General features: G+C 36.5%; 2 protein-coding genes across 3 annotated transcripts in view; both read right to left on the reverse strand.

The window, feature by feature from the left end:
* Positions 1-3547: 3547 nt before the first annotated feature.
* LOC130546148 (cell surface glycoprotein MUC18-like) lies at positions 3548-11407 on the reverse strand. Its single transcript, XM_057321267.1, has 7 exons — positions 11341-11407; positions 8118-8248; positions 7815-7956; positions 7054-7092; positions 6039-6168; positions 5429-5558; positions 3548-5342 (listed from the first exon to the last, which is right to left on the reverse strand). The coding sequence occupies exons 1-7, from the start codon at positions 11405-11407 to the stop codon at positions 5322-5324; spliced, it is 660 nt and encodes a 219-aa protein (XP_057177250.1). The 3' UTR covers positions 3548-5321.
* Positions 11408-11455: 48 nt separating this feature from the next.
* Positions 11456-23148, reverse strand: part of mcama (melanoma cell adhesion molecule a) — a 39872-nt gene continuing 28179 nt past the window's right edge. The window contains exons 2-16 of one of the 2 annotated variants that reach the window (XM_057352942.1): positions 21929-22053; positions 21123-21348; positions 20801-20871; positions 20632-20719; positions 20299-20478; positions 18608-18735; positions 17189-17336; positions 16810-16925; positions 16573-16714; positions 16026-16156; positions 15723-15864; positions 14962-15000; positions 13947-14076; positions 13337-13451; positions 11456-13250 (exon numbers count right to left, since the gene is read on the reverse strand). In XM_057352942.1, the coding sequence (XP_057208925.1) occupies positions 13230-13250; positions 13337-13451; positions 13947-14076; positions 14962-15000; positions 15723-15864; positions 16026-16156; positions 16573-16714; positions 16810-16925; positions 17189-17336; positions 18608-18735; positions 20299-20478; positions 20632-20719; positions 20801-20871; positions 21123-21348; positions 21929-22053 (1802 nt within the window). In that variant the 3' untranslated portion in view covers positions 11456-13229. Of the gene's footprint in view, positions 13251-13336; positions 13467-13946; positions 14077-14961; positions 15001-15722; positions 15865-16025; positions 16157-16572; positions 16715-16809; positions 16926-17188; positions 17337-18607; positions 18736-20298; positions 20479-20631; positions 20720-20800; positions 20872-21122; positions 21349-21928; positions 22054-23148 lie in introns of both variants that reach the window. The other variant, XM_057352934.1, reaches the window with a different exon arrangement.

The raw sequence follows: 23148 nt of genomic DNA on the forward strand, positions 1-23148 counted from the left end.
AGGACAGGATGTGGCGGCTGGGCAGCGCTCTCTGGCAGCTGGGAAGCATCTCCGACGGCTGGGCAGCGCTCTCTGGCAGCTGGGCAGCAAACAAGGACAAACACACACAAACAGAGTCACTCGACAGGCCTGGGCACCAGCTGGGAGGCCGGCAGGGATCTGCAGCGGGAACAGGACACCGGCGGCCTCAACCCTGGAGGGGAATCCGACGACCTCAACCCTGGAAGGGAGCCCGGCGGTCTCGATCCTGGACGGGGTTCCGGCAGTCTCGACCCCGGAAGGGAGTCCGGCGGTCCCGACTCTGGACTGGAGCCCAGCGGCCTCTACCCTCCAAGGGAGTCCGGCGGATTCAACCCTGGAAGGGAGTCCGGCGGCATCGACCCCTCCCGCTGAGATCCCTCTGTCTGCTGGGTCCAGAATGGTTGGTTCATTCTGTCACGGTTCTCGGGTAAGGTGAGACAAGGACAGAGGACCCAAGCAGACAGCGGGTAAGGGGTTAACAAGACAGACTTTAATATAACTAAAAAATACAAAACAAAGACCCACGTGGGGGAACATAACAAAACATAGCAACAAGGACAGGGACTAACTAGACTAGAAATAATAACAACACTTGACATAACCACAATAAACTAAACTAACTACAGAACATAACTCACCCACATGACACAAACAGAACACAACAGAACAATGAACCAGCACGAGACAGAAGACACAAGGGCATAATAAAGGGGAAAATCAAGAGGGGACAGGTGCAGGACATGAACTAATTAACAAACAATAACGAGACGAAAGGGCGGGAACAGAGACGCCACACCGGAGAGTGGAAGACCATGAGGGACAAAACGTCACTCTCCACATAAAACAAGAGGTTCTATCATGGTTCTGCCACTAGGTCAAGAGAAGCAAGACAAGGTGGGGCAGAACCATGACAATTTCTTTACCTAAATAAAATGTTATTCTACAATCTAAACATGTGTTTTTCATTTTATTGACAGTATCTGACTAGTAATTCATGGCCAATATCTGTAAAGTTACAGACATTATGTATTAAGTATTTGACTGAAAAAATTCAGGAAAGAAACTGTAAAATAACAGTGTTTTTCTGCAGAACATTAGTACTTTCACATAGTTTAAGGAGGTTTATCATTATAATTCAGAAAAAAAAGCATAAAATAACAGTATTTTTCTGTAAAACCTTATGTGCAGTCACTTTATTGAAGGTGTTTGATCGTAATAATTAAGGAAAAGTCTGTGAAATAACTGTGTTTCCCTGTAAAACATTTAAAGAAAAATTACGTAAATGTAATGTTTTTCCCATTATTTGATTTACGGAGTTTCATCTTAATTTTATGGTTTTTGTTTGGCAGCCGCTGCTGCCAGTGATTTGACCGTTTTTTTACGATATTTTTTTTACAGTGTAGTATTTCTGTGCTCGATACACTCCCCCAGCGATCGTACAGGTTTCGGAAAGTTTTTTTCGAACATATAAAACTGTTTCGTAACAATTTTTCTTAGTCCCTTATTGGACAATTCTCCCGGAAAAGCACGGGCACGCCCACGCGGCAGCAAGGAGAGCAGGAGAAGGAGCATGCGCAGACGTCACTTTCACTTGTGTGCAGGAGAGAGAGAGAGCATACGTTCGCGAAGTTCAGGTGTTTGTTTGTTCACTGCATTTGGGTGATGAATGTTATATAAACGGTGGATATAACGCTGGATTTGGAGATCGTTTGAAACTGATATATGGAGCCGTCCCAGCGCTAAAAGATGCCGGACATGAACCGCATGCGGTGAGTGAAACTGATGTCTGTGTTTTGTTGGCGCACGTGCTTTTAGTCATGAGCCTGGAGCTCATGATCTCAAATAACATATTTTATGAACTGTATTCAAATTGAAATATTATAACTGGACCTTAAATTTAACAAAAGTAATAAAGAAAAGAAAAACAACAACCCTGTATCTAAATTACACGTTTACCAAAAGGTGGCCCATTTATACCTGCAATCACTTTTGAAACCCTTTGAGACCACTGCCCCAAACTGCTGGTAGTCTTTGCGGCTTTCATATATTCTTATGGACTACTTTAGCAAATTTAGTACGTGACCACTTTTTTCTCTCGAGAAGGCAACACAAATATTCATACATTTTTTAACGTTTATGATTCCCAGACATGGTGATTTAACAGGGATTATGCAACTAATGTCAACTAGATGGCACTGTTGGCCAATACGTGCTCTAAAATATAACTCATTGCAAATGTATGGGATCACCAGACTGAGTAAAGCAAGCAGGCGGTTTTGAACATGGATTTATTATTGTACTTTTAAATGAAGTACATTTCTACAAAGAAATCATAGTGTGAATTGTTACATCCAATATAACGTTCAGTAGGCCTATTTTTCTAATTTTGGCACTCACAAATACAAATCAATCCAGCCCACTTGAATTATTGCAATATCATGTTATAAATAAAAATATCTGTACCATTCTGTGTTTTTATTGCTGTACACATGAACACATGGCTCAATTTTTTTAACAGTGGGAACTTCTGACATTTAAAGGATTAAACATCAATTACAAGCATAGACAAAATCAGTCTGAAAATAAACTTGGGTGTAGTTTAGTTGCAGTGTGTTTTACAACCTTAAGGTACCTATAGTTTCAGAAGAAGTCATCATTCGATGATGCTGAAGTCTGCAGTCAAATGTCAGAGATGTTAAAGTGATACTTCACCCAAAAATGAAAATTCTGTCATCATTTATTCACCTTCGAGTTGTTCCAAGTCTGTATAAATTTCTTTGTTCTGATGAACACAGAGAAAGATATTTGGAAGAATGCTTATAACCAGACAGATTTTGCCCCCCCATTGACTACCATGGTAGGAAAAAATACAATGGAAGTCAAGAGTGCCCCAGAACTGTTTGCTGTCCTACATTCTTCAAAATGTCTTCTTTTGTGTCCAACAGAACAAAAAAATGATAAAGTAATTTTTCCTACTACTGTAGTCGATAGGGGGACAAAATCTGTTTGGTTATAAGCATTCTTTCAAATATCTTTCTCTGTGTTCATCAGAACAAAGAAATGTATACAGATTAGAAACAACTTGAAGGTGAGTAAACGACAGAATTGTCATTTTTGGGTGAAGTATACCCTTAAGAACCCTTAAACAAATGAACTATCACCAAATGATCTGAGCTAAGCTATCTACATTTTATTAACAGCTATTTGTACTGCATTGTCTATTTTTTTATTTATCTCAGGAATTTTGGCAAAAACATCACAGACAATATTGATACATAAAACAAGTTCAAGTTTTCAGGCTATGAATAGTCGAGCTACTAATAACAATTTCCTCTGAATATTCAATACTAACATTTATAACACTTCAATACAGCTAAATGTCTCCAAACTCATCTTTGCAATAGCTGATACCATGGAAACTGTGGTTGAAACTCATCAGAGATGCAAAGGGCACTGTGGGCAGAGTGCGGGTAGACATCACAGTTCTGGGTTAAATTGTGATGAAAGAAACACAACAGGACAAAGATCAGGCTGACCTGGAAAGAAATGCACTTTTTATGCTTGGATTCTAAAAATATGCATCAACATACATGTTCTGGAGAAACTGGCAAGACATTGAATGTAACATATCTTTATTTGGAATTGTTGGCCAAAAAAGGTATAAAAATGCAAGCAATAAATGCAAATCACAAGTACCTTATTTACAAAGAGTGAAACTTCAAACATAAAACACTGTGTATCTGAACACTATAATGATAACAGTGTGCTATCTCAACATAAATCCTCACATGAACAGGCAGGTAAAGTTGCATGGACCAGTGTAATAATGCAGAAGCTCAGCAGTGTTCTGACAAAAGTCTTAAATATCTCACACTAATCTTTAAACAACATAACGATGAATAAACTGCTATTTTAACAATACATTTATTGCTGAATAAATGTGACTGTATACCGGTTACATCCTTAAGAGCCTAAGCACAATTCATGATCAAGCAAGACCTGATATCCACTAAAGGAGAAAATAAAAAATATAAATTTTATTTCAACCACAACCTTCATTTAAGTAAAAATGCTAAATATCAAAGCCGTTTTGCTGGTTCTCGGGAGACAAATGCAAAGGAAAATTAAATGATGTAATTTAACTATAGGATGTGATGCAAAAACAAAACACGAGCCAAGTCACAATCAAAACTTACTCATCAAAGTATGGAAGAGGGGATTGTAATATTAGTCAAGTTATTGTGGCTGGTGTATGTCTGTCATTCATGTAGCACGTGTGTTCTTAAATGTAAAAGTCATGTCAGCCACATTAAACGACATGTAAACAGGAAAAACTATGTACATTAAAACCAAGACAATAACGCCTGAATGACGTTGCACTGGAGCCTTCCAAAAAAATGAAACCCAATGAAAAATATTTATAAGCCAAAGGGGATTAGGCTGAAACAACACATTTTGGCGTTTTATTAAAACAAAATAACCTTCGCTTCACCACATACAAAGACATGCGCAAAACAAACAAGACACAACAGAACGGTTTCAGTGTAACTAACATTGAAGTAAAACGCAGACGCATCTCCGCAGGCACTGCAGTCGAGGCAGAAACAGGGGCAGCCGTAATTCCCCTCAGCAGTCCAAACCCCAGGAGCAACAACATTCTTCCCTACATCTATTTACAAACAGTACATGAGCTCTGCAGTAGTTTGATGAAATTGGACCGTAACATCAGTTCTGTTTAATGAATTTAGTCCCTGTTTTGTTGATCTTTTAACCGAGTTTATCGCCCTATTGAAAAGATCTTTTTAACAGCATCTAAACTATTTGGTCCATTGAGATTTACTGGAACATTTACTCATCTTTTTATCGAATATACTGTATATCTCTACTCTGCCAAACTAGTAGGACTTCAGCGAGTCCAAAGGAATCTGAAGGTTGAAATCATTGAAACTTTAGACGTTTATGTAAACACAGTTTACTTGTTTCTAGACTGTTATGCAAGGAATGAGAAACAAAATGATTTGCTTACAGAGCTTTAAAAAGACTTTCAATCAAACAGGTCAGAAATAGGAGCAATAACAAAATATATTTATAATATATACACGTTTTAAAATAACAAAAATGACAACTGAAGACAAAATGACAGTAGAAAAAAACAGAACAACTTCCTTGAGTCCTGTTTACCCAAGCATTTGTTGATCGCAAACACTCCACTACGTCCAGAGAAGGCGACTGCTTCACATAAAGAAGTCCTCCAGGTCTTCAGACTTGATCGGGCCAGAAGGGAGGCACAAAATTCCATTTTATGAGCTCAGTGCGGTGTTCTTTACCCAAGAGAGCAACCGAAAAAAGTTAGTTACATAGAAAATGACAATGAAAGAGTTTTTGAAATCTCAGTGTACATGGTCACCTGATCAGTGGGTGGTTTTTTGTCTCCATTGACGACCTTTAATAGCACAGAGTCTTCCGTTTTGTTGGCTTTCATCTCTACGACAATGTCATCTTTATTGGTCTTCTCCTTGGTGCTGTAGGTATTAATGCTGTAGAGATTAACACGCGATACAGCAGACTGTATAACATCAAGGACTATTCAAAATGTGTTTTACTGTGTTAGATATATCTGTCACTTAACAAAAGACAAGCATGAATGTCAACCAATTTCAACCAAAAATATAAATTCTGTCATCATTTACAGTATTAACCCTCATGTCATTCAAAATCTATACATGACTCTTTATTCTGCAGAACACAAAAGAAAATATTTTGAGAAATGTGTCTGTGGTTTTGTCAGTGGGGTAAGTGTTGTTTGGTTACCGACATTCTTCAAAATATCTTCTTTTGTGTTCTGCAGAAGTGTGAAAGTCATACAGGTTTGAAATGACATGAGGGTGAGTAAATGAAAGAATTTAGGTTTTGGGGTGATTTTTTTGAATGCTTCTCTGGTCAAACTTGCTGACCAGACTCTACAAACTTATATTTGTTATACAGGCTATAAAAAGGATTAAGAGCATCACACATACATTTCCTGCTTGCCTGAACGTCCACACGGTAACTTGCCCTTTTTATACAGGAAGTAGAAGACGCTGCCCAGGATGGCCAACAACAGGATGCTTACAATAATGACCACAATAATCACACCACTATTATCCACTGGAAAGAGAAAATAAATGACGTCCATGTTATTATGATTTATGATATCTAATGATTATTAATATTTCAAAAAAGATTATTTCTCAATGCGAAACACAATACAGTTTCAGGTGGCATACATTTAACATCGGTGAAATACTGTACCAGAACATAAAATTGCTGGTTACTTTACGTAAATGAAACAAAAAAAGGTAGAGATTGCAGCTTTGAATGACTATCAGATGGAAAGTTTGAATTCATGTTGAAGCACGCATGTTCCTGCTGTACATCTGAGACATGTTTAATATGAGCTTCATGAAACATGTAATTATAGTGTTGGATGCAAGAAGCAATAATAGAGTCATATTACTAAGAGTCAAATAAAGAAAAAGTATTCTGAGTAAGCATGACAAAGTGCTATAAATAAACACATGGAGAGACAGCAAACAATCGTCTGGGAATGAATTTTACAAGTTCAATCTACTCCATAAAACAGCTGGCCGCCACCACAACGTTAACCATAATAGCTTAACAGACGCAGTTGTGGCCCAGCACTTCAAAACATTTGTTAAAATATTCACATGCAGCTGATTATACATTCATCTTGGAAAATCATTTGGTGCCGGATCTGCCCCACTATCTGAAGTAATGTCTACTTCAATTTTTTGTTGCTCGCTGACTTTTCTTCATACAGAATTTTAAATATGCCCAGAGGCCGACATGAAGAAGCCAACTAACCGAGCTGCTGCACAAGTTTCACCATATAAAACCTATGAATTATTCAAGCGCATCAGCTGATGTTTCAGTGTTTGGTAGGGATTGATTTTGCTTGGGTGAAATGGACTAGTTGGAGTTGGTATAAGACGGGCAATCAGTTCAGATAGATACAGATGGAGGTATCATTACCTGAAGTTTTTCTCGCTGTGGGAGTCTGAGAGAATGGAACTGGGAGAACACAAGAGACAACATTACCTTTAGCTACCTTCATATCTCAACAATTTTTTGCAAAATGAGGGTAATTGTAGTTTAATAAAATTAAAACTTGAAAAAGTTTCTGTTTATAAAAATAAAATAAAATATTGGCCTAAAAATCAATGGAAAAGCTTAAACCATATTTTTTAAATTTTGCCTCAGAAATAAACAAAAACTAAAATATATTATTTATATATTATATTATTTATATATTTAATAACTAAAATAATTTATTATTTTTATTAATTTTATATGGCAGCATATAAAATCAAATAATAAAACGACAAGAGTATATAAGAAAATTGCTAAAAATGTTACTAAAATTAACATAAAAATCTCAAAATAAAAGTTAATTTAAAATATTAGTCAAACTACAAATAAACTAAAAATAAAACTATAATAACTCTGTAACTAATAAAACATCATATAAATCCAATATATTTTATGAATTATGTGAAATATAAATAAAATTCATATAACTGACTGTAAAAAAACAAAAAATATGGCACAATATACTGTAAATTTCCTATAGTTTCATCTGTATTTTAAATTTATCACTGCATTGCGTTTAAGTGTTAACGAAAATTTCTGTCAAGTTAACAGATATGTACTGGCTAAAAATTACCAGTACCTTTCCTAAAATCGTTTACAGTGTACATATAAATTTAGTTTAAAAGATAAAAAATGACTCTTACTGCTCCTGATATTGTACGCTTTGATCTCAATCCCAAAGTCATTTGTTGAATTGCAGATCGCAAGTGTATCAGTGCTAACTTTAAGCACCACAATACTGTAGACCTGGTCCTCCGTCTCTCTTTTAACAACCTCACGCCAACTCTGAAAAAAACAACACAGACAGTACAAAAATAATAATAAGAAGAAAACTAACGGATACAATAGGGGTCTCCGCCCCTTTGGGGCTTGACCCCTAACAATTCAAGCAAAACACATCACATGAGTGGCAGTGGGAGGGATGACAGATGAACTGTGATTGTTACCTGACTGCCAGAGATGCTCCATGTGACGAAGGGTCTGGGCACACCTCTCACCTCACAGGTCAAATTGACCCACCCTCCCACCTTCTCTGTCAGCTCAATCTCCCTCTCTGCATCCTTGATCTGGGGTGCACCTGGGGACAGATATCCAGTAACAGTGTTTTACATAGGCAGGATTACAGAAATGCTGATTCACAGAGGTTTTAAAGAAACACGAGGACTGGCAAACTATCTGCATATGGTATCTATTAAAAGTGTCTCATGTAACCCAAACCATAGGAAAATTAACAAACATTTCTTCTAGACTGTGGTATGAAATTGGGAGACAATTGGCTTCTCAAATTCGAAAGTATGTGTCTTCAAAAGAAAGATCTCAATGGTGTCTGCACTCAGATTTGAAGTCCCCATGAAATCAAAAGTGACGTTTTTTGTCTTTCAGTATGAATATGTTCGTTTTAATGATATCCATAAACTAGTATTCTCAAACACATTTACATCATTTGCATTTNACAACTTGAAACTGTTTTGTATTTCTCCAGGATTAAAAGTTTGTTTTATAAGAATTTGATGAATGTATTGTATGGTGATGTACTTATTATTTACTTTATTATATTCAACCATTTGTTTAAAGCGTATACTGTAATTCTGTACTGTAAAGAAGTTAATCTTTGTGTATTCCGAGTGTACTTTTACAAATTATGGTGATTGTGTTCATGATTAATATTTTTACCTAAATAAAATGTTATTCTACAATCCTAAACATGTGTTTTTCATTTTATTGACAGTATCTGACTAGTAATTCATGGACAATATCTGTAAAGTTACAGAACATTAAGTGCATTTACTGTATTTGACTGAAAAAATTCAGGAAAGAAACTGTAAAATAACAGTGTTTTTCTGCAGAACATTAGTACTTTCACATAGTTTAAGGAGGCTTATCATTATAATTCAGAAAAAGAAGCATAAAATAACAGTATTTTTCTGTAAAGCCTTATGTGCAGTCACTTTATTGAAGGTGTTTGATCGTAATAATTAAGGAAAAGTCTGTGAAATAACTGTGTTTCCCTGTAAAACATTTAAAGAAAAAATACGTAAATGTAATGTTTTTCCCTATTATTTGATTTACGGAGTTTCATCTTAATTTTATGGTTTTTGTTTGGCAGCCGCTGCTGCCAGTGATTTAACCGTTTTTTACGATATTTTTTTTACAGTGTAGTATTTCTGTGCTCGATACACTCCCCCAGCGATCGTACAGGTTTCGGAAGGTTTTTTCGAACATATAAAACTGTTTCGTAACTATTTTTCTTAGTCCCTTATTGGACAATTATCCCGGAAAAGCACGCGGCACGCCCACGCGGCAGCAACGAGAGCAGGAGAAGGAGCATGCGCAGACGTCACTTTCACTTGTGTGCAGGAGAGAGAGAGAGAGCATACGTTCGCGAAGTTCAGGTGTTTGTTTGTTCACTGCATTTGGGTGATGAATGTTATATAAACGGTGGATATAACGCTGGATTTGGAGATCGTTTGAAACTGATATATGGAGCCGTACCAGCGCTAAAAGATGCCGGACATGAACCGCATGCGGTGAGTGAAACTGATGTCTGTGTTTTGTTGGCGCACGTGCTTTTAGTCATGAGCCTGGAGCTCATGATCTCAAATAACAAATTTTATGAACTGTATTCAAATTGAAATATTATAACTGGACCTTAAAATTAACAAAAGTAATAAAGAAAAGAAAAACAACAACCCTGTATCTAAATTACACGTTTACCAAAAGGTGGCCCATTTATACCTGCAATCACTTTTGAAACCCTTTGAGACCACTGCCCCAAACTGCTGGTAGTCTTTGCGGCTTTCATATATTCTTATGGACTACTTTAGCAAATTTAGAACGTGACCACTTTTTTCTCTCGAGAAGGCAACACAAATATTCATACATTTTTTAACGTTTATGATTCCCAGACATGGTGATTTAACAGGGATTATGCAACTAATGTCAACTAGATGGCACTGTTGGCCAATACGTGCTCTAAAATATAACTCATTGCAAATGTATGGGATCACCAGACTGAGTAAAGCAAGCAGGCGGTTTTGAACATGGATTTATTATTGTACTTTTAAATGAAGTACATTTCTACAAAGAAATCATAGTGTGAATTGTTACATCCAATATAACGTTCAGTAGGCCTATTTTTCTAATTTTGGCACTCACAAATACAAATCAATCCAGCCCACTTGAATTATTGCAATATCATGTTATAAATAAAAATATCTGTACCATTCTGTGTTTTTATTGCTGTACACATGAACACATGGCTCAATTTTTTTAACAGTGGGAACTTCTGACATTTAAAGGATTAAACATCAATTACAAGCATAGACAAAATCAGTCTGAAAATAAACTTGGGTGTAGTTTAGTTGCAGTGTGTTTTACAACCTTAAGGTACCTATAGTTTCAGAAGAAGTCAACATTCGATGATGCTGAAGTCTGCAGTCAAATGTCAGAGATGTTAAAGTGATACTTCACCCAAAAATGAAAATTCTGTCATCATTTAATCACCTTCGAGTTGTTCCAAGTCTGTATAAATTTCTTTGTTCTGATGAACACAGAGAAAGATATTTGGAAGAATGCTTATAACCAGACAGATTTTGCCCCCCCATTGACTACCATGGTAGGAAAAAATACAATGGAAGTCAAGAGTGCCCCAGAACTGTTTGCTGTCCTACATTCTTCAAAATGTCTTCTTTTGTGTCCAACAGAACAAAAAAATGATAAAGTAATTTTTCCTACTACAGTAGTCGATAGGGGGACAAAATCTGTTTGGTTATAAGCATTCTTACAAATATCTTTCTCTGTGTTCATCAGAACAAAGAAATGTATACAGATTAGAAACAACTTGAAGGTGAGTAAACGACAGAATTGTCATTTTTGGGTGAAGTATACCCTTAAGAACCCTTAAACAAATGAACTATCACCAAATGATCTGAGCTAAGCTATCTACATTTTATTAACAGCTATTTGTACTGCATTGTCTATTTTTTTATTTATCTCAGGAATTTTGGCAAAAACATCACAGACAATATTGATACATAAAACAAGTTCAAGTTTTCAGGCTATGAATAGTCGAGCTACTAATAACAATTTCCTCTGAATATTCAATACTAACATTTATAACACTTCAATACAGCTAAATGTCTCCAAACTCATCTTTGCAATAGCTGATACCATGGAAACTGTGGTTGAAACTCATCAGAGATGCAAAGGGCACTGTGGGCAGAGTGCGGGTAGACATCACAGTTCTGGGTTAAAGTGTGATGAAAGAAACACAACAGGACAAAGATCAGGCTGACCTGGAAAGAAATGCACTTTTTATGCTTGGATTCTAAAAATATGCATCAACATACATGTTCTGGAGAAACTGGCAAGACATTGAATGTAACATATCTTTATTTGGAATTGTTGGCCAAAAAAGGTATAAAAATGCAAGCAATAAATGCAAATCACAAGTACCTTATTTACAAAGAGTGAAACTTCAAACATAAAACACTGTGTATCTGAACACTATAATGATAACAGTGTGCTATCTCAACATAAATCCTCACATGAACAGGCAGGTAAAGTTGCATGGACCAGTGTAATAATGCAGAAGCTCAGCAGTGTTCTGACAAAAGTCTTAAATATCTCACACTAATCTTTAAACAACATAACGATGAATAAACTGCTATTTTAACAATACATTTATTGCTGAATAAATGTGACTGTATACCGGTTACATCCTTAAGAGCCTAAGCACAATTCATGATCAAGCAAGACCTGATATCCACTAAAGGAGAAAATAAAAAATATAAATTTTATTTCAACCACAACCTTCATTTAAGTAAAAATGCTAAATATCAAAGCCGTTTTGCTGGTTCTCGGGAGACAAATGCAAAGGAAAAGTAAATGATGTAATTTAACTATAGGATGTGATGCAAAAACAAAACACGAGCCAAGTCACAATCAAAACTTACTCATCAAAGTATGGAAGAGGGGATTGTAATATTAGTCAAGTTATTGTGGCTGGTGTATGTCTGTCATTCATGTAGCACGTGTGTTCTTAAATGTAAAAGTCATGTCAGCCACATTAAACGACATGTAAACAGGAAAAACTATGTACATTAAAACCAAGACAATAACGCCTGAATGACGTTGCACTGGAGCCTTCCAAAAAAATGAAACCCAATGAAAAATATTTATAAGCCAAAGGGGATTAGGCTGAAACAACACATATTGGCGTTTTATTAAAACAAAATAACCTTCGCTTCACCACATACAAAGACATGCGCAAAACAAACAAGACACAACAGAACGGTTTCAGTGTAACTAACATTGAAGTAAAACGCAGACGCATCTCCGCAGGCACTGCAGTCGAGGCAGAAACAGGGGCAGCCGTAATTCCCCTCAGCAGTCCAAACCCCAGGAGCAACAACATTCTTCCCTACATCTATTTACAAACAGTACATGAGCTCTGCAGTAGTTTGATGAAATTGGACCGTAACATCAGTTCTGTTTAATGAATTTAGTCCCTGTTTTGTTGATCTTTTAACCGAGTTTATCGCCCTATTGAAAAGATCTTTTTAACAGCATCTAAACTATTTGGTCCATTGAGATTTACTGGAACATTTACTCATCTATTTATCGAATATACTGTATATCTCTACTCTGCCAAACTAGTAGGACTTCAGCGAGTCCAAAGGAATCTGAAGGTTGAAATCATTGAAACTTTAGACGTTTATGTAAACACAGTTTACTTGTTTCTAGACTGTTATGCAAGGAATGAGAAACAAAATGATTTGCTTACAGAGCTTTAAAAAGACTTTCAATCAAACAGGTCAGAAATAGGAGCAATAACAAAATATATTTATAATATATACACGTTTTAAAATAACAAAAATGACAACTGAAGACAAAATGACAGTAGAAAAAAACAGAACAACTTCCTAGAGTCCTGTTTACCCAAGCATTTGTTGATCGCAAACACTCCACTACGTCCAGAGAAGGCGACTGCTTCACATAAAGAAGTCCTCCAGGTCTTCAGACTTGATCGGGCCAGAAGGGAGGCACAAAATTCCATTTTATGAGCTCAGTGCGGTGTTCTTTACCCAAGAGAGCAACCGAAAAAAGTTAGTTACATAGAAAATGACAATGAAAGAGTTTTTGAAATCTCAGTGTACATGGTCACCTGATCAGTGGGTGGTTTTTTGTCTCCATTGACGACCTTTAATAGCACAGAGTCTTCCGTTTTGTTGGCTTTCATCTCTACGACAATGTCATCTTTATTGGTCTTCTCCTTGGTGCTGTAGGTATTAATGCTGTAGAGATTAACACGCGATACAGCAGACTGTATAACATCAAGGACTATTCAAAATGTGTTTTACTGTGTTAGATATATCTGTCACTTAACAAAAGACAAGCATGAATGTCAACCAATTTCAACCAAAAATATAAATTCTGTCATCATTTACAGTATTAACCCTCATGTCATTCAAAATCTATACATGACTCTTTATTCTGCAGAACACAAAAGAAAATATTTTGAGAAATGTGTCTGTGGTTTTGTCAGTGGGGTAAGTGTTGTTTGGTTACCGACATTCTTCAAAATATCTTCTTTTGTGTTCTGCAGAAGTGTGAAAGTCATACAGGTTTGAAATGACATGAGGGTGAGTAAATGAAAGAATTTAGGTTTTGGGGTGATTTTTTTGAATGCTTCTCTGGTCAAACTTGCTGACCAGACTCTACAAACTTATATTTGTTATACAGGCTATAAAAAGGATTAAGAGCATCACACATACATTTCCTGCTTGCCTGAACGTCCACACGGTAACTTGCCCTTTTTATACAGGAAGTAGAAGACGCTGCCCAGGATGGCCAACAACAGGATGCTTACAATAATGACCACAATAATCACACCACTATTATCCACTGGAAAGAGAAAATAAATGACGTCCATGTTATTATGATTTATGATATCTAATGATTATTAATATTTCAAAAAAGATTATTTCTCAATGCGAAACACAATACAGTTTCAGGTGGCATACATTTAACATCGGTGAAATACTGTACCAGAACATAAAATTGCTGGTTACTTTACGTAAATGAAACAAAAAAAGGTAGAGATTGCAGCTTTGAATGACTATCAGATGGAAAGTTTGAATTCATGTTGAAGCACGCATGTTCCTGCTGTACATCTGAGACATGTTTAATATGAGCTTCATGAAACATGTAATTATAGTGTTGGATGCAAGAAGCAATAATAGAGTCATATTACTAAGAGTCAAATAAAGAAAAAGTATTCTGAGTAAGCATGACAAAGTGCTATAAATAAACACATGGAGAGACAGCAAACAATCGTCTGGGAATGAATTTTACAAGTTCAATCTACTCCATAAAACAGCTGGCCGCCACCACAACGTTAACCATAATAGCTTAACAGACGCAGTAGTGGCCCAGCACTTCAAAACATTTGTTAAAATATTCACATGCAGCTGATTATACATTCATCTTGGAAAATCATTTGGTGCCGGATCTGCCCCACTATCTGAAGTAATGTCTACTTCAATTTTTTGTTGCTCGCTGACTTTTCTTCATACAGAATTTTAAATATGCCCAGAGGCCGACATGAAGAAGCCAACTAACCGAGCTGCTGCACAAGTTTCACCATATAAAACCTATGAATTATTCAAGCGCATCAGCTGATGTTTCAGTGTTTGGTAGGGATAGATTTTGCTTGGGTGAAATGGACTAGTTGGAGTTGGTATAAGACGGGCAATCAGTTCAGATAGATACAGATGGAGGTATCATTACCTGAAGTTTTTCTCGCTGTGGGAGTCTGAGAGAATGGAACTGGGAGAACACAAGAGACAACATTACCTTTAGCTACCTTCATATCTCAACAATTTTTTGCAAAATGAGGGTAATTGTAGTTTAATAAAATTAAAACTTGAAAAAGTTTCTGTTTATAAAAATAAAATAAAATATTGGCCTAAAAATCAATGGAAAAGCTTAAACCAAATTTTTTAAATTTTGCCTCAGAAATAAACAAAAACTAAAATATATTATTTATATATTATATTATTTATATATTTAATAACTAAAATAATTTATTATTTTTATTAATTTTATATGGCAGCATATAAAATCAAATAATAAAACGACAAGAGTATATAAGAAAATTGCTAAAAATGTTACTAAAATTAACATAAAAATCTCAAAATAAAAGATAATTTAAAATATTAGTCAAACTACAAATAAACTAAAAATAAAACTATAATAACTCTGTAACTAATAAAACATCATATAAATCCAATATATTTTATGAATTATGTGAAATATAAATAAAATTCATATAACAGACTGTAAAAAAACAAAAAATATGGCACAATATACTGTAAATTTCCTATAGTTTCATCTGTATTTTAAATTTATCACTGCATTGCGTTTAAGTGTTAACGAAAATTTCTGTCAAGTTAACAGATATGTACTGGCTAAAAATTACCAGTACCTTTCCTAAAATCGTTTACAGTGTACATATAAATTTAGTTTAAAAGATAAAAAATGACTCTTACTGCTCCTGATATTGTACGCTTTGATCTCAATCCCAAAGTCATTTGTTGAATTGCAGATCGCAAGTGTATCAGTGCTAACTTTAAGCACCACAATACTGTAGACCTGGTCCTCCGTCTCTCTTTTAACAACCTCACGCCAACTCTGAAAAAAACAACACAGACAGTACAAAAATAATAATAAGAAGAAAACTAACGGATACAATAGGGGTCTCCGCCCCTTAGGGGCTTGACCCCTAACAATTCAAGCAAAACACATCACATGAGTGGCAGTGGGAGGGATGACAGATGAACTGTGATTGTTACCTGACTGCCAGAGATGCTCCATGTGACGAAGGGTCTGGGCACACCTCTCACCTCACAGGTCAAATTGACCCACCCTCCCACCTTCTCTGTCAGCTCAATCTCCCTCTCTGCATCCTTGATCTGGGGTGCACCTGGGGACAGATATCCAGTAACAGTGTTTTACATAGGCAGGATTACAGAAATGCTGATTCACAGAGGTTTTAAAGAAACACGAGGACTGGCAAACTATCTGCATATGGTATCTATTAAAAGTGTCTCATGTAACCCAAACCATAGGAAAATTAACAAACATTTCTTCTAGACTGTGGTATGAAATTGGGAGACAATTGGCTTCTCAAATTCGAAAGTATGTGTCTTCAAAAGAAAGATCTCAATGGTGTCTGCACTCAGATTTGAAGTCCCCATGAAATCAAAAGTGACGTTTTTTGTCTTTCAGTATGAATATGTTCGTTTTAATGATATCCATAAACTAGTATTCTCAAACACATTTACATCATTTGCATTTAGAAGACAAGAAAGGTGATTTGACGATAAGCTCGCTGCTCACCATGCACAAGAATATGGACGGAGCCGCTGGTTTGCAGGCCCGGGAGTGATGGAACAGTCACATCGCAGTCATACTGTCCAGCTGTGTCGAACGTGGCATCCTGCAGCTGCAGTATGTGTCCTTTTTCTGCCTTAACACCATCCTGTACACAGACAAATGTGTACAAACAAATACAGTGAACGGATGGTGTGAACAGGTATAAACTCAAAGGAGTGTGAATCTTCAGATGCAGAATACCTTAAACCACACAGTAGAGGTCTCTAATGATGACAGGGCATTACAGGTGGCGGTCAGACTCTCTCCTTTCAGCATGACCTCTGACTCTTTGGGCACCACCACAGCAGGGTCCAGATCTACACACACGAAAAACACATGCAATAAAAAGTAAAAGCCTTGTGAACAAATACTTTTCCATACTTTATTCATACAATGAAAGTCAATGGTGACCGAGGCTGACCGTCGCAAACACTTTGACAATGAATACAACATACAGCCAACAAAACTAATGATAGGATTTTCATTTTTAAGTAAACTATCCCTTTAATACACACAATCAGCAAACCAATGCAGAGTATATTTGCATTAAAGTGGCATGAGAATAATCTGGATAACTCACAGTGCACAATAAGCTGCATGCTCTCCCCCACCTCCTCATGGTCTGGTGCATCCATATTCAGGGAATGACATTCATACACACCGCTGTCTGCCCGAGACACCTCATTCAGAATCAGGACACCATCATAGACGTCCAGCTCCACATCTGACTGCAGGACATGGGTAAATAGGTGTTATCTAATACTAACATTGAGATACACTCATATTGAGGTTCTTTTAAAGGTCCAATGTGTCATTTTTAGAGGATCTATTGACAGTCTATTAACTATGTTGAATTGGCCATGTTGTTTCTACATTAGCCCTAAAACGAAAGCCTGTTTCGTAAATATGTTATCTCCTTCAACAAAGAAGCAAAAACGTGACAAACATCTTTTTGTTCTGTGTCAGCCACCGTAGTTCTTTGAAAAGTAGGGGTGGAGTGAGTTGTTGGTTGCAATTCACAACCTCACCGCTAAATGCCGCTAAATTTCATGCACTGGACCTTCAAGGCATGTTTACACAGAGAACACCAACTACTGTATAACATAACATGTAACTACAATCATAACGTTTTACAAATGTTATGAGAACAGTGCAGTCCATACAAGAGATAACATCACTTGGAATCAAAATCATTGGGATCACTTTCAGAGCAATTTCTTCTTTTTGATTTCTTTTTGATTCTTATTTGATCTTTCTATTTTATTACTGTTCTATTTCTTTCTCTTCTATTTTATTTATCTAACGTTTTTGCAAATTCTAGGCAAAGGGCAACTACACTGATTGATTCATTGAAAATTAAATGAAATAATATATTTGTAATATAATGTAACATATACTGTATACTTTGTACATATAATGTTTATATATTTATTATAAAAATGATTAATTTAGGATTTATTTGATTAATTCCCATAGTCATATTTGTGTTATTCCAGTTTTAATCAGTTAACCCGTACTCCAAAAAGCGTTTGATAAACTATGTATTTAGTTTCAAATAATGAAACTAAACCGAAAAAAAGAGCTTTTGTGATGAAGTCAGTCCAACTGTGTGTGACGTTTTCATGTGGATTGTTTGTCACAATGTAAAGCAGTCTTTGTGGACAACAAACACACAGCTTGTAAGTACTGTTACTCATTTAACATGCAAATAGGGCCTTTCCTTAAGAGTGTTATATTTCATGTAAATTGAAAAAAGTTTTAAGACTACACTAATCCAATCAAACAGACCTTTATGAGCAAGTCATTCTAGAGATCAGATTAATTTAGTCATTAAATGAAACCCCCCGTAACGCTACAAATCACTACTGGTACCGTTCACTCCACGCAAATCAAACTCAATGTGGAACAGATGTCTGCTTTATCCCCAATGCTTTACAGCCTCCCATCTGAAAAAAAACGGCTCAGAATTAAAAAAAGAAAAAAAACAGGCTATTCTCACTTCTTCTCTGTTGAAAATGATGGGTGCTGGGGGGTTACCGTCGCCTTGGCAACGGATCTCCACTGTGTCCCCCTCTTTGACCAAGCCCTCGGGCGATTCTCTCCACATCTCGACGCTGGTCGTGGGGTCTACAGGACATATGCACATACACAAAGACCCAGGGGTAATGAATCTCAGTTTATTCATACACGTTTTGCCAAGGCAATGTTATTCACACTTTAAGTTGTTTAGCAAGCAAAAATAAGGCAAACAATTTTAAAATGACAAAACATATGAGTTTGCAATTATGGGGGACACACCTTTCTGTATACCATAGCCCAAAACATGCCCAAAGATGCAACAAAATAACAGCGTATTTGTTGTTTCATGTATTCTTTGACTTTAACATTGCAGGCAAACTTTTACATTACGGGTGGATCTATCCAGCATATATTTACAGCAAATACATTGTTGTAGCCTGGAAATTAAGGCAAGTTTATTTATATAGCACATTTCATACACAATGGTAATTCAAAGTGCTTTACATAAAAATAATTTAAATAATCACATAAAAATAATCACAACAATAAAAACAAGGAATTTAAAAATGATTAAAATGATTAAAAATTGATTTAAAGTTAATTAAAACAGTTAAGTATAAAATGATTATATAAGAAATACAGTGCAGTCATACACTTAGATCATAATGGTCTTCTTTGGAAGGCCGGTGAGAAGACCATTGCAATAATCCACCCTGCTGGCAATAAAGGCATGAACAAATTTCTCCAAGTCTTGACTGGAAACAAAACATCTAATTCTTGAAATGTTTTTGAGATGGTGGTATGCTGATTTAGTAACCGCTTTAACATGACTACTGAAACTAAGGTCTGACTCCAGAATAACACCAAGATTCTTGATTTTTAGTTGTTTGACCCCTAGAGTCAAGGTATGCATTCACCTTGAGAACTTCATCTTTGTTTCCAAATGCAATGACTTAAGTTTTCTCCTTGTTTAACTGAAGAAAGTTTTGGCACATCCAACTTTTAATTTCATCAATGCATTAGCATAGGGAGTCAATGGGGCTGTAGTCATTTGGCGATAAGGCTGGGTAAATCTGGGTGTCATCTGCATAGCTGTGATATGCAATTAGGTTCTTTTTCATTATTTGACTCAGTGGGAACATATACAGGCTGAACAAGAGTGGCGCAAGAACTGAGCCTTGTGGGACTCCGCATGTCATTGACGTCCACTTAGATTTATGCTCTCCTATACTTACATAATAACCTCTCCCATCTAAGTATGACCTGAATCATTTGAGGACCGTCCCAGTAAGACCGACCCAGTTTTCTAGTCTCTTTAGAAGTATGTTATGATCGATAGTGTCAAATGCAGCACTGAGATCTAGCAGTACCAGCACTGATATTTTGCCAGAATCAGAATTTACTTCACTTATTATCTTTATGAGCGCTGTCAATGTGCTGTGATGCGGCCGGAAACCAAATTGAAACTTGTCCAGGTATCCATTTGAGTTTAAGTAGTTGTTCAGCTGATCAAAAACAACCTTTTCAATAATCTTGCCTATAAAAGGAAGCTTTGATATCGGCCTATACAGTAGTTGCTCAATATGGTGTTATCAAGATTGCTCTTTTTCAGGAGGGGCTTAACAACAACGGGAGGGGCTTTCAGGGGGGGCTTAACAAATTCAGACTTACAGTAAACTGTAATATTGACGCCTTTGGACTCGGACGTCCTGACAGCTCCTGGGACGAAGTAGCTGACCTCACAGGAAAAGTGGGCATCCTTGTCTTCTTTAGTCACCTTGTAATGCAGATCACTCTGAACTGTATACAGACCGCTGGATTCCTTCGTCACTAGAGTTACTATGTTTACCACTAAAATAGATACACAACACAAATACACAAACACCTTTACATTTAGCAGATGCTTTTATCTAAAGCGACTTGCAAGAATATATAACACCAGTAACTTAATAGACAAAAGTTTGCATAATAACAAGGTCCATATGAAATATTATTCTTACTTACAGCCAATAGCGGGGTAAATGGCAATTTGATCGCGATACCATGTGATGTTCGGCTTGGGAAAACCGTCTCTGGTCTCACAAGACGCAATCTAACAAGAAAGACACATGTCAGCTGCAATACAGTTTAAACAATAATTAAATACAAATAACCACTCAGAAACATAACTTACTTTTGATGGACCGTCACCTGACACATAAACTCCAGTAAGGATACCTTCAATCACAGGAGGCTCTGGAGGATCTGAAAATATTATTACACCATAAGAGTACAGAATCTGTCGCATCTGTCGACCAGAAATGGCGTGGTGCGTTCAGCAATGACACACAAACCAATGAGACCAAATATGGCTAATTTGCCATTTATAAAAATGAATACCTGTATATGATTCAACGCAACATGTAACAACATATGTAACAAAAAAATAATTAACCTTTCTGGTTCAATTATTGCTTTAAGGATGAATGTTTAAGAGACGGAAGAAAGAGACTTACCAAAAACCTTTAAGAGTGTCTTGCCCTCTCCATTGCCCGCTGCCATTCCACTGACCTGGCAGAAGAACTCTTTTTCATCAGACAGCATAACGTCCTGAACTGTCAGGATTTCTGCATCGATGTTTGATCGGACGCTGATGCGATTGCTGTAGCTCGTGTTCTCGTCCACCTTTTGCATGGTCCGATCACTGTAGGAGATTCTTACCCGATTACCGCCAGGTCCCCGCTGAGAATATGGGAAACGGAACGTAGTGTGACTATTTGATACATTTGATAAGTTTTTCCGTATTTGATACGTTGCTCACGATGGTCTCCATCCCTAAGCTTTGAACCATTTAACGGAGAGTTCACCCAAAAATGAAAATTCTGTCATTGTTTACTCACCCTCTTGTCATTTCAAACCTGTATGACTTTCTTTCTTCTGCAGAACACAAAAGAAGATATTTTGAAGAATGTCGGTAACCAGACAATGCCGATACCCATAGACTTTTGACATTGGTTATATGTCCATACAATAGAAGTGAATGGTTGCCGGGGTTGTTTGGTAACCGACATTCTTCAAAATATCTTCTTTTGTGTTCTGCAGAAGAAAGAAAGTCATACAGGTTTGTATGACATTTTTGGGTGAACATTCCTTGCGTGTGGCCATTAATACCAGAACATAGGCTAACTTTAAAATAAACACTTAAATACACATACCTCTGTCGGTTTCTGCGTTTTTTTTGTCTTAAATCATAAAATATTCAATGTTTAAATGTTGATTTGACAGTCCTGTATTGCTATTGTTTGTCTGCTGGTATACTCACCACAAACCACTGCACCATCACCATATTGGGCTCCGCAGTGAAGGTGTACAGACAGGGAATCTCTGCAGACTCACCCATGTAAACCTCTACGGTGTCCTCCATCCTCAGATCCACCAGCGCCCGAGCTGCCAAAAAACAAACACGTTGCGCTCAAGTGCTTCAGGCAATGTGAATACAAAGGCTGCATTATCGCTGTGCGAAAAAAACAAGCAAGTTAACCTTTTAATTTGATTTGCTGTGTAATCCAATTAAACCACAGCCATTGAATAAACATATTAATAAGGCTAACAACAACAAAACATCTTCTTTGCTGTTGTGTCAGTGTCAGTTGACTGTACATATTATTTAAGATTATTTCTGTTGAGCACAAAAAAAGATATTTTATACCATGGTCTGTTTGAATACTGGATTCTGATTGGCTGGAAGGTGTGCATTAAAAGCCTTTAACGCACGGTTATTGATTACATTTAAAATTAACTGACAAAATAACCATCATTTTCACCTGTTTGATCTAAAATGACACTGTAAACATCAATAAAAGCTTTAACTTGGCAAATAACCATGGTATAAGCGGCATAATCCACGGCTAGCCGTGCATTAAAGGATTTTAATGCTCCGCTTCGCGTCGGGTGGTTCTTCGCCTCCACGTCGTGCATTAAAATCCTATTACTTATCTCTTACTTGAAGAATGCTGGAGATAGTTCTGGGGCACTACTGACTATAGTTGTTTGTTTTCCCACTATGGTAGTCAACAGTGCCCCAGAACTTTTTGGTTACATTCTTACAAATATCTTTCTTTGTGTTCAGCAAAACAACAACATTTATGTTAAAAACACCTTTAGGGTAAGTTAATGATGACAGAATTTTCATTTTTGGGTGAACTGTCCCTATAGAAAAATGTGTTAAATAAAGCTGCATGAGTACCTCACTGGGTTTGATGGCTTTAAGACATTTATTCAGAAATATTTCAGAATGCAATTATTGTTATCAGCGATTCTTGATATGACATTGACTATGACCGTCTGTTGCTTGTGATATTGTTATCTTGGGATCCTGTTTTGGAAAAATCCCGTTGGCCCTTTTATGTAAGTAAAGATAAGTTTGTGAAACCTTCTGTGGAATTCTGCAGATCTTTGGTGAGTCTACTCATGAAATGATACAATCAGGCTGTATTGTTATTCTATAGTGATTATAATCAGATACAACAAGATCAACATGGA

The sequence above is a fragment of the Triplophysa rosa genome, linkage group LG2, assembly GCF_024868665.1.
Source record: "Triplophysa rosa linkage group LG2, Trosa_1v2, whole genome shotgun sequence".
NCBI lineage: Eukaryota > Metazoa > Chordata > Actinopteri > Cypriniformes > Nemacheilidae > Triplophysa > Triplophysa rosa.

Coding starts and splice junctions, on each gene's coding strand:
- LOC130546148 (XM_057321267.1), bottom strand. CDS start 11,407: ATGTCTACCCGCACTCTGCCCACAGTGCCCTTTGCATCTCTGATGAGT. Junction 7,093..7,814: donor AGCGTACAATATCAGGAGCA/GTAAGAGTCATT, acceptor GTGTTCTCCCAG/TTCCATTCTCTCAGACTCCC. Junction 5,343..5,428: donor AAAAACCACCCACTGATCAG/GTGACCATGTAC, acceptor TCTTGGGTAAAG/AACACCGCACTGAGCTCATA.